General features: G+C 43.7%; 1 protein-coding gene across 5 annotated transcripts in view; it reads left to right on the top strand.

Moving 5' to 3' along the window:
• FYN (FYN proto-oncogene, Src family tyrosine kinase) overlaps nt 1-6,178 on the top strand; it is a 126,466-nt gene extending 120,288 nt beyond the window's left edge. For all 5 annotated transcript variants that reach the window (XM_054173961.1, XM_054173964.1, XM_054173965.1 and 2 more), the window contains 2 exons: nt 2,456-2,587; nt 5,770-6,178. In XM_054173961.1, coding sequence (XP_054029936.1) covers nt 2,456-2,587; nt 5,770-5,978 — 341 coding nt within the window. In that variant the 3' untranslated portion in view covers nt 5,979-6,178. The remainder of the gene's footprint in view (nt 1-2,455; nt 2,588-5,769) is intronic.
• The last annotated feature ends 6,187 nt before the right edge of the window (nt 6,179-12,365 follow it).

The raw sequence follows: 12,365 nt of genomic DNA on the forward strand, positions 1-12,365 counted from the left end.
GTTTTAGCCAGAGAGTCACCCACAGCAGGGGCCACAAAAAAATGTCATGAGTAGTTCTCTTGTCACGGAGAACCTGTAGCACAGACCATTTGTCTTCTCCAGCAGTGCTCTTTACAGTGCAGTGGGGCCTGTACTGCTCCAGCTCTTGAGAAAAGAGCTGTGCTGGGATTGTCCCTCCCTTCTCACCTCCTTACCTTGCTTCTCATCTTCCCATGGTCCCTCAACACACCCCACACTCCCCTCCCAGGGCCACACCAGCAGTAGGTAGGGAAGGCAAAAATACCAGGGGAGCTGGCCACAAAGGAGTCTGAAGAGACTTCTTTCCTCCAAAGATGAGGTGTAGGTGATTGCTAGCACCAGCAATCAGCCCAAGGGAATTAGACCAGCTTTGGCCCAGCTTCTCAGAAAAACACAGCTGATCAAAGAAAAAGAACTAAAAGTGTTGAATCAAATGTGTGCAACACAGAAATGAGCAAACCCTCATACTTAGCTACCTCACACACCACCAGCCAAGATCCAAAGCTCCAGGCTGCTGGCCTGCCTGCAGCTATGTGTTCAGCAGGCGTGGGGTGTGTGCTCTACCTCAGCTGCGTGTATGAGAGCGCAGAGGAACGCTGGCCCCTGTTCATGGCAGGCCAGCACAAGCCCATCTAAAGCCATGCACTGTGGGCTTAGGGAACTTAGCCACCACACACATACACAGCCTGCAGTTCTTCTGGGGATTGGCAAGGGACATGCAGGCCCAGGATGTGCCAGTGGCCAGGAGAGCTGGTTGCCAACCCCACGTGGCTGCCAATGCCGCTGGAGCATGGCCAGTGTCAAGGACAGAGGCTCAAGTGATGGCAGGCTGCTGCTGCTGCAGAGATCTGGGACACCATGAGCAAGGCAGTTGAGAAGAGAAGATGAGATTCTGTAAACTTTCAGTCTTGTAAATGAATATTAGTCTCATGAAGTCTAAGGGAGACCGAGTTCAGCATGGAGTACCCACGTTTTAGCTCCTGCCCACATAGCAACTAGTGCAAATACAGAGGAGGCAACTTCTCGTGAAAGTGGATAGGCACCTAAAAATCCTCCTTTCAAATCTAACCTCTGGTGTGTTGATGCTTAACTAGATTTAAATTCCTGGCTTCAGGCAGTAGGGATTTGAAACTTTGTCCTGCATCTTTCCATTTAGCAGGACTTGATTGAGCCACTGCAGTTCTCCCTAGAAAAATGCATTTGTTTCTGAGGAATACCATCTCTTAGAGTCGCTTACATGTAGAGCAGGAGAAGTTTTAGCACAGCTGATGTTTTATGAAGCCAGTACATGAGAATCACCGTGTTTGCTTTGCACTCTGAGTCAAGTCAGACCCCGCAGCATACGGCAGAAGACGCTGGGCACTGAGCGCTGGATGCGACAGCAGAACAGCGCCGGCAGGGAGCTGTAACTTCACTCTCTGAGACTGATTTGTCCACGTTGTTACACTTTCCACACTCCTCCTGGAAGCCAAGGGAACTTTTATGAGGGGGAGGTGAGAAGCCCAAGTCAGTCTGTTTCCAAATGGAAGCGTGTTTGTCACTAGGGCTCAGCAATAAGCAACACAACTCTTTTTGCCTCTATGTTAATCCAAGGCACAAGGGACGTGTCTGCATATTTTTTTCATACATGCTAGGAGTTAATTAGTACCACAAGACTTTTCTTTAAAGTCATACTGAAAAATATTTTCCCTAAGAAAACAGTTAAATGATTGGGAAAGCAAATAAATCAGTGTTTAAAGGCTTGTTATCCTACCATCCTTACCACAACTGGCTCCTGCAAGCTCTGATGATGGATGAGCACGTTAGAACTGCACGTATTTAAAGCACTGCAGGCTCTCCAGTGCCAGGAGCTTAAAGTACACTGTTAAGTTATAAATCACAGGCCAAAGTTGTGCCTTGACATCACTGCACTCTGAGCAACTCAGATAGCAGCATTATTTTGAAGTCCTTGCGTGTTTCTAATGAAATATTAGGTTTGTTTTCAATTGATATTTTTACCATCTTTGTTTGTTTTGTGTTCTGCTCAGCTCAAGCAGAGGAACAGGGAGGTGCATTTCCAGCCCTCCATTTGTACGTGCTGGCTGGGTTTGACTTGCAGATATCACAGGGAGCTGTTAATTTAAAACATTTTGCAGGGATGTGTATTGGATTTGGCTTATGGTTTTCAGAACTTCGTTTTTCTTTTGTAGAACTTCAAACCCAAATTAAAATGCCTTAGCCTTCTCTTGGGACATGGGACAAATCCACCCCTTCCCTGCTAAGACTTTCCTTCTGCCCTACATGTTCCACCTGCCTGCCCTCTCAGACCACGGAGCTGTTTAACACTTGCCTGCAGGGTTGCACACCTGCACGTGTTGCAGAACACCACAGTCACCTGTGAACTGATGCTTCCATTCTGCCTCTGTTCTGATTAAGACTCATTTTTTTCTGTCACTAGGTGCAAAGTTTCCCATTAAATGGACTGCCCCAGAAGCAGCATTGTATGGAAGGTTCACAATAAAGTCAGATGTGTGGTCTTTTGGGATCTTGCTGACAGAGCTGGTTACAAAAGGGAGAGTGCCATACCCAGGTAAGAAAACAGCCTGAGCCTTGCTTCACCTGGGGAAAGGAGTGGGAATGAGTGATATGCTTAAGCTGGAATGTTAATTTATGTTCACTGAGCTCAGTTTATGATGGTTATCATACCCAAGTTCTGCATATGCTTGAAAACAGTCCTGACTCTGAACACTGCTATGTGATGGTCATGATAAAAATCACAAGAGGGCAGAAAATCCAACCTATCATTTCTAATAATTTTAATTGTTCTCAATTCAATTAATACACTTTCTAGCCAAGTAATGAAAGCAATGTAAAATGACTATATTGTGGAGCAAATGGCTCTCCATGGGATTGCATTCACTCTAAGATACCAACAGTTAAACTCCCAGAGTGGCTGTGCTCCATTTATTCTGTCACTCTGGGTCTCTGCAAGGTTTGATGACTGAATGTCTGCTGTTGCCAAATCTCTTTTTGATAAACTGTTCCATTTCAATCCTTGGTTTTGAGATGGATGGAAAGGAAAGAAAAAAAAATCTGTAATGTGCAGGCAAGAGCTCATAGCAGGGTCACAGTGGGGCCAGATTCTCTGCATGGGGGAACCAGAGGCCCCATGGCTCTTTGTTGAAACCCTGCCAAGTATCCAATGGATTAAGATTTGTAGGAGGAGAGACTGGATCTGCCTGTGCAGAAAGAGCTTTTTCATCCTGTTGCCCCCTTGAAGATGTAGACTTTCAGGTGAAGAGAAAAGGGGTGAGGAGAAAGCAGTCCGTTACATAGAAAAGAACTTAATCTTTTCATTTTCCTATCAGTGCAGATACCCAACAACAGGGCATCGAGCTGCACCTTTCTTCTTTTCATTAAAAAGAAAAAAGATCTCTCCACCCTCACCAGTACAGCTGTGTGCGTTTGATGGAAAGGGCCTAAAGATGTGCAGGATTTAACTGACAGGGCCTTGCTTCCAGGGGGTGGGCAACACTCCTCACAGCCTTCAGTTTGCATTTGAATCTCACAAATGTTCAGAGGTTTCAGTTTGGTCTCGTTTTCCCCAGTCCCTAACTGGGAAAGCTTTTATGGCCTGAGGCAACAAGAGAGGGGAAGTGAAGCTTTCTCAGAAGAGTCCATCTTTGCAATGTGGGTGTGATGGATTGAGAGGGCTCAGATTTCCTAAGGTGACAAAGACCTCCTGAGCTTCTCAGGAAAGATTCATATCCCATTACTGTGCTCTCATCTCTGTTTTTCCTTTTGGGGCTGTCCATTTGAGTTAGAAACTCTGCTTCTAGATCAGAATGAACCAATCTCAAAACCCAGCCTGACTCGGTTGTGTATCTCTATTGAGAGTGCCAAAGCGATCCGGAACTTCTGGAGTGCCACACAGTTTTACCTTCTCAGCTGTGCTGGAGAAGGGCAAATGGGTCCTCATCTGAGGAGCCTTTGAACACAAAGAGAGGCACAGCTCTGGGTTCCTGGGGAACCTAAACCACAGCATTTCTGGGGATGGGCAACAGCTAAGCTGTTGGGAGTCCTGCTTTAAACATTTGGGCCTGTATTGTTTGATCGGTGGTCTCAAAGCACGCAGTGGGCCTTGAAAGAGCACAATTCTCATTCCAGTAGAAGAAAGCAAGAACAAAGTGACTTAAACCCATCCCTGTACTCACTGGACTTCACAATGCCCAGAGTAATCTCTACAGCTTATTTGCTGTGGATGTGAGGATGCTGCCCAGTGACAGTAGTGTTGCCATTAGCAGTATCCAAATCTGTGCTGTTGGCACATCTGCTGTGCTCCACCAAATGAAGCTCCTCAGAGCACTCCAAAGCATTTTCCAGTGTTTTCTTCAGCCACATCTGGAAACCTCACATCCTCTTTTATGTCACAGTAACTCTTAACTACTGCAGCTTTCCTAGGAAGAGACAAGCAGCACTGCATGGCTGTTCCCAGTCCATATGGGCAGTAGATTTGTATTGTTTTGAGCATTAGAGTAGCCATATCCTAAGATTATTGGAGGTTTTATTAATAAAGCTGGATGGTGGGTGGCTATTTCACTTTTGCTCTTCTCAGGGAATAACAAGCTAATGGGAAACTCATCTTTGGGAAACTGGATGTTTCCTTCCTGATCCAAATGGTAATTCTAGAAACTTCATGAGTACAAAGTGACTTTTCAAGCAGGTGAAATAGCTGGAGTCTGCAGAAGAATATTGCCAAGTATTTTATTCCACAGATTTAAGGATTTTAGGGTAAACTTTTGAGGGGTCTAGAAGCATACTGAGAGCTGAATTTAATTTATTATTTACTAGAAGAGTTGAAACTCTCTCAGGTATTCATTAGGAGAGGGGAGTTGCAGAGGCTGCTCAGATATTCTGTGTGGTGTTGGAGGTACAGATACAACAGGCTTCTGCTATCAAAAGAGAAACACTAAAACCTGTAGAACAAGATGAGCAAATCTAGATAATAGATTTGTAAACATAAATAGGCCTCTTAAGAGGTAAAGAGTGTGCCTGAAATGCTGCTACTTTTGTAAGTCTGACTAACAATCCAATTGATTGTGAATTAAAAAACGGGTCTGAAGTTCATTTTTAAATTAGCAGCACGTGTCAAAGCTGACAGGATTTCTTTGGCAAATCCTAGGTGCTGCAGCCCTGGCTGGTTGCACAAATTCCAGTAAGGAACATGAGGATTACTTGGTTCAGTTTCATATCTGGGTTTTACTGGGAGGGAGGGGAAAGGAGAAAGGATAAGGAGAACATTTTCCTGGATTATACTGTAGTGACAAAACCTGGCTGGAGTGACTTTCCAGGGACAAAAAAGCACAACAATTTCAGGCAGAAATGTCTTTCTAAGTTGGGTTTTTTTTTTCCCCCCTATATTTTTTAATTAAAAAAAAAAAAGGGAAGTGAAGAGCTGTTTATGATTTTCCATCCCCCGCTCTCACCTCAGGGTGGCTCGTAGAATAGAATTATCCAGGTTGGAAAAGACCTTTGAGATCATCAGGTCCAACCTACTAGCATACAGTTTGTTATCGGGTCTCAGAGGATCAAAATATCAAATGTTTGGTGTCTCAGGGTTACAAATCAGGAAGAGGAGCTGAGACAGGACACTGGGATGGTTTTGTGTCACTTGTCTGAAGGAGAAGAAATCAGTAAGATCGAGCAAACCACATCTGTATTGTAGATCATTTTCCTGCAGGTTAACAGTGTGGCTTGGTCTGCCCTTCACAGGCATGAACAACCGTGAAGTCTTGGAGCAAGTAGAGCGTGGCTACCGGATGCCGTGTCCTCAGGACTGTCCCATCTCCTTGCATGAGCTGATGATCCACTGCTGGAAAAAAGACCCAGAGGAGCGTCCAACTTTTGAATATTTGCAGGGTTTCCTTGAAGACTACTTCACTGCAACAGAACCCCAGTACCAGCCCGGAGACAACCTGTAAATCCCCTGGTCTCCAGACACTATCATGAATTACCAGGGGGTTCCTGCCCCACCTTTGCCCTTCGGCTTCCCCAGAGCGCAACATCGTCCTCCAGCACCGCTGCCGCGCACAGGAGGGGGCTGAAGCCGGGAACTTCTGCAGCCCTTACCTATGACCACTTGTCCTAATACTCTGAATGTCCTGGATGAAAAGGAGAGAAACAAAAACACTTGGGTTGTTTTTTTTTTAATCTTAATCAAAAGACTCCAAAACTGCATTGTATCGATGTTCTGTAAACTGCAAAAAAAAAAACCCACAACCCCCTCTCTGTTCATTGTAAATAGCAACTCAGTGCCAATAACTGATCCTAGTGCTTTCCTTTTTTTAAGATGCAGAACCTATGTGATTTTAACCAGTCTTCTCCCTGAGTCAACTGAAAAAAAAAAAAGAAAAAGGAAAAAAAAAACCAACAAAGAAGTATTATTTTCCAGAAGTGGCCTCTTTGTCTAAAACTCTTTTGGTTTTTTTTTTTTGTTCCCAATGTTTTAACAGATAAAATAAAATAAATAAAAAAAAAATAAAATAGATAAATCAGGACAGGTTGGGGTTTTTTGGTTTGGTTTTTGTTGGGTTCTTTTTTTGCTTTTTTTATATATAAAATATATATAATATATATACATACCTGTACATACAGTATATGGGTGCTAGTGCAGGGGAGACTCGTTTGGGATGGAATGGATCCTGCTGCAGCCGTACCCAGGAAGCGATAATTTTACTGCAGACGCGTCAAAATAAAAACCACAAACAACCAAGAAACCACTGGTGGGATTCTGAAGAGCCAGTGATCGAATTTTTTGGCTTTTGCCAAGCATGATTTATTTTTCTTTTTAAATTGGATTGCACTTTTTGGGTTGGGTTTTGTTTTTTTGGGGTGGTTTGTTTTTTGTTTTTTTTTCTTTCCGATGATGTACCTGTAGATGGTTGTAAAACTTTGCTCTTTCAGGAACCATGTGCTGTATTTACAGTAATGTTTCCAATGTTTGACAAGTGTGTGATGATCTGTTCTTGGAGTTTAAAAGGAGCATATTTAAAGCAAGAGAGAGAGAGAGAGAGAACAAACAAAATGGCACCATCACCATTTGAACTGGAAAGCCGAAACTGCAAGGACTTCTTGTATCAAAACGTTGTGTACCGAAATGTTTCAAAGCAGACAAACAAACAACAGGAAAAAAAAAACAAGGATTTATTAAACAGTGTAACCACATTCAGATGGTCTTAAAATCATAGCATTTTAGCCATGTCCACCTGCTAAACTGTTGGTCATGCAACTAGGATTCTTCTTCTTTTTATTTTTCTTCCCTGTTTTCTGTGTAACATTTTTCCATTGTAAAATAAGTGTGTTCAGTGTCCTGTACTGCTAATGAAATTACCTTCTGTCTGCAAGTTCTCCAGTGGAATTACTATGCACTTCTTTTACATTTCATGGGGGATGCACAGAACAAAGTATTACCTTTTCAGTTGTCTGTCCCAGCCTTGAATTACTTAGGTTTAACCCTCCCTCAAAAAAAAAAAAAAAAGGGGGGGAAAAAAAAAAAGAGAAAAAAAAATCCTTTCTATTTCTATTGAGTTTTTAATACTGAGTTGCACATTTTCAAGTTTTAATTGCATTTTGTTATGGTTTATTTGCAAGTTGGCATTTTAAAACTGTTTAACTTTCTTTGTTTAGTAATTAGAAGGAGGAAAAAAAAAAAAGGAAAGAGGGGGGGAAAAAGGAAAGAGGTGAAAAAAAGGAAAGAGGAAGAAAAAAGGAAAGAGGAAAAAAAAAAGGGGGAGGTGGGGGAAGAGCATTTTCCATTTGGATAGTTGTTCTTTGGTTTAAACTGTGAAGATAGCGGTGGAGATGAGATCAAAACTTTCCCAGAAGGGGTGTCATCCATTTGGGACATCATATTTCATAGGAGTATGCAGACCAGTTGCCTATGGGACAGCATCTTCCAAATTCTGAAGCCAATGTGTTTTGGAACAGCTGGAGTTCGACTGTAAGGAAGATGGTTGAATGCAGAGCTGGTCTTTCATTTCTCTGTTCTACCAGCAGCCTGTTCTTTTGTAGTTCTGTGGCATTTAACTCGAATACTTCTACAAGAGTTGCAGGAAAAGATTTTTCTATGCCTTGTATTGCTGTTATTGCTTTAAAATACTGTGGGCCAAGTAAGACTTCCTGATAGCTGAAACCTTTTTTGGGTTTGTTTTTTCTTCCTTTTTTTTTTTCCCTTTAATTATTTAATACTTGGGTTGTGAATCCATATTCCAACCATTCCCACGTTTTTCTAAGGAGAACCTTTTTTCCTCCCCCCCCCATTCCTGAAAACTAACCCAATAATGAATTGAGATTCGGAGAACAAAGTGTCATCCTTGTTTGAATATATATAAAACATTGACTGAAAATCCTCTTGCAAAGGAGGCTGCCACAGTTAGCCTTTCTTGAAGTGTGAATTTCTATGACAATGTTGCTTGTTACCAGACTTCCATGATGCATTGGTTAACGTTTTACATGTAGAGTCTCTAAGTAATGTTATGTACATGATATATTCAATGTTGCTGTACCTGTAGCTGTGGAGTACTAAAGAGACCATAATTCTTGTCAGACTTTTAGCTTCTTGTTAGTACTTACAAAGCAAGTTGTGGTCTTCTTTTTTTCCCCACAGCTACCCCCCTGCCTTAAAATGTCATCCACTGAATTGAGGACTCTGTAGTAAACTCAGCAGGCTGGTGAAGCCAACATGTCACATCCTCAGCCCAGTGCTCGGTGGCAAAGCATGGCCCTTCTGCCACGTTTCTTAGCAGCCTTTGCTGTGCCACAGACAGAAGTGTAGTTTCCATCTGTAACGTGGGATGAGCCTAAGACATTACTTTTGCCTGTTTCTCATTGGAAGCGAGACTCGGATTGGGGCGTTGTTGGGGTTTTATGGCCTTTATTCTGACTCTTGGATTTGCTGTTTCTTGTATTGCATTCAGTCTACGAGTACCATGTTGGTCTCTGCCACATCTCTGCCTGCAACTGGCTTGTGTGCAGACTGCTGCCACTGTTGAGTGGCAAATCCAGACCATTTCTCGTCGGTAGCTCTTCTGCTTCTTTTTCTTAATGTTGGGAGTTTTGTTGTTTGGGTTTTTTAATCTCTCAAATAAAAACATTAGCAAAAATTTAAACAAGGTTGTAAGCATTTTTGCTATACATTAATAAAAACCCTTTTCTAAAGCACGGTGTTTGCACCACTAACAGCTGTGTGGTGACTGTAAAAGTAGTATTATGAGAGTAAGTATCTCCTGTTGCCTCCAATGTTGTGGGGTTTTTTTAATGTAAGGTTAAATGAATCCCATTCAGATAAAAAACTGGCGTAACACTTCCCCCCACCAGCACACCTGACCCCAAATTAATCCATGGTGTGGCAGTGAAGTTCCAGAAAAGGTGACCTAAAAGCAGCTGAAAGGACTTTGTGGGGTGGACCCAGGCAGCTCTAGGCCAAAAGATTTTAAGCCGGTCCCAGCAAAAGTGGCAGAGAGAAATGCAACGCTGCCAAGGGACTGTCAGTGCCACTAATGTCTGTTGAGATGTTTCTGTGGAGAGGTTTGAGACTTGGTGATCTTCAAAAAGGTCCAAAGTTTGTGCTAAAGCTTGCACTAATATTATAGTCTTTGGCTTCTCTGAACAGCGCTGAATTTAGTTCTGGGTAACGCTCCGCTTTTGATTTCATTACCACCATAGCAACGTGATGTAAATACAGACTAGAAAAGTGATTAACTGCTAAAATGACAAGGGAAAAAATCCCTCTCTCCAGTGCAAGTGTTCCTCCTGGATCTTCCAGACTGGATTGGACTACCTGCAGACTGAGAAGGTAGATAGCTAAACGGACCTGACCTTGCCGCATAACTTGAAGTTGAGTGGGAAGTTGTTCAAATGTATCTGAACACGCTCCGTGCTTTTCTCACATGCTGCAGTGTGCTAATGAATGCTACCACACTGTACCCAGGGGGCTAAAGGGCCCTGAGCCCAGGCATGCAAGAGCTATTAGGAGATATACAGTAGCTCCTCTTCTAATGTGTAGACAATATTCATTTGTCAAAGAAGTCTTTTCCTGTCTAATGGGAAATTACCACCAGCAGTGCAGACAAAGGATATTTATTTTCTCCAATTGTGTCAGTCTGAGGGTCTGTCTGTCTTTCAAGAATAATTGAAGTCTGTGTGTAGCTCACAAATCTCATTGTGCTCTGCAGTCTCGGGAAGCAGTGATTATAATTTCCTGTGACTCATACACAGGGAAATTCTATCACTGAAGGGGCTTCTGTGAATTGGGGCAGCATTCCCTGCCATCTTAACTGAAGAAGGGAGCACTTCAATTTCAGGTTTTTCTGGTAAGAACCCGTGTCCTTTCAGCAGAAAAGGGAAAGAGACCCCTTGCCAGCATACCACTGGCACAGGGTGTTAGCCTCTCTGTCTCAGTGCTTCTGAATTTGTCAGGAGAACTTCTGACAGCTAAAACCAGGTTACTGAGGTTCACTTTGAATGCTAGAGGGGAAATGCTAGCTTTGCTTGAGTCTGTTGGATATTTTCTGTTGACTTTTCATACAGCCAGTGTTCTTCTGTTTGGGTGTGTATAAATCTACATCTCAAAATGCCTTTCACACGCACAAACATCTACACCTACAGACGTGTCAATCCATCTCCTTGTATTCTTCCCCTGCAGCTGAATGCTTAACAAAAATGTGAGACTGGGACATGAGTAGATTAGAAGACAGAATAATGTTAACCACAAGAGAATTTCGTGGGCTTTGACCTTTTTTTTTCCACTTCTTTTTTCCCCCCTTACATGATCTGTTATAACCTTTGTTCCCAGACCAGGAGAGAGGTGATAGCAGCAAGCTCTGCTGCCGCAGCTCTGTCATACTGGAGATCTCTGACTACTGCAAAGAGTGACCTGCTGCTGAGTTTCAAGTCAGGAAGAGAAAACATTTCTCCCAAAGCCATGGCTGCAGTCTGGGAGCTGTGATGTGAGTATGCAGTGGGGCTGAAGGGCACAAGAGTGCTCTCCCAGGAAAAGACGGTGATTAGCTGGGGCAGGCAGTGCATCATGTCGTGGAGGGGGAGACCCAAAGGCTGCAGCACCAGCTGTGCTCGCAGTGCTTGTGTTTGGCAGTGCCCAGGGATTTAGGTGATCAGATTAGAGCAGGCTGGTGAGCATGAACTACAGTTTCTGTTACCAAGTGAAAATATCTTGTGTGTCACAGGGGAGGGGTAAATAGTCTATGTTCAAGATGGGAAAAAATATTGCAGGACTGGTGTGCCTGTGAGTGGTAGGCAAATGTTGCATCTGCCTGGCCAGGCCAGATGGAAGTTTGATTGTTTGGCTCATTGTTGGGAATAAGTCAGCATTAAGCTCTCTGAATAGCCAAAAGGGCAAAGAGCAGAGAAGTGAGATTATCCTCCTTGCTCTGCAGCCGGGCTAGAGCTTGCCGAGGGCTCTGGTTTGCTTTTCTGTGCATCAGCGTTTGTTGCCGAGGCCCCGCAGCCCTGTGAAGTTTGCTCAGCTACTTATTGTCACAGCTTCACACAAAATCCCTGAGCCCTGTAATGGATGGATTTTCATCTGGAAAAAGAAAAAGCAATGCAGAGAAGCTGTCTAACCATGTCATAGCCTTTGTCGCTGACCCTCAGGCTCAGCCTCACGCTGGAGGCCTGTCCAAAATCCCTGGCATCCTCAATGCTTTATTCACTGCTGCTGTTCAGGCTCTGGGCTGCCTTCCAGCCCCACTACACTGCTGTATTTCCCCAGCTAGAAAATGCTAGTCATACAGGAAGGTTTCTTGGTTCTACAAAAGGAGTGTGGTGGTCCCAGCACATCTTTCCTGTTGCTGCACAAGGCCAAGGTCATCCTTGCCACTGAGCCAGGCTCCCAGAGGGGAGAAGGATGCAGAAGGGACCTGTAGCTTCCCTGGATGTCCCTTTGGCTTCCAGAGCTGTCATGGTCCTGGCCATTGTCTGCAGCTCAGGCATGACTGCATATAGCTGCAGCTGGGTCTTGGGGTTGGACTAGATGATCTGCTGAGGTCGCTTTCAGCCCCTAACAATCTGTGATTCTGTGGCTTGGTCTGGGTTGTGTTGATACAGCTTGCAGAACTGGTGACAGTGGAGAAGCAGATGCTAACTCCTGCTGAAGTAGAGGTAAAGAGCCAAATTAGGAACTGCTTTGCATCCTGAAGACAGAGGAGAGGTATGTTTGATCACACAAGAGCTCGAGTGTTCCTTCAGATTCCCATGTCTCCCTGAAGAAGCACGGCTGCCAGCTGAGCTTTGTATATGACCTCATATACATCCAGTGTATAAAACACACCCCACATACTGAACATTTGCAT

This window comes from Dryobates pubescens, chromosome 28, assembly GCF_014839835.1.
Source record: "Dryobates pubescens isolate bDryPub1 chromosome 28, bDryPub1.pri, whole genome shotgun sequence".
Lineage (NCBI taxonomy): Eukaryota > Metazoa > Chordata > Aves > Piciformes > Picidae > Dryobates > Dryobates pubescens.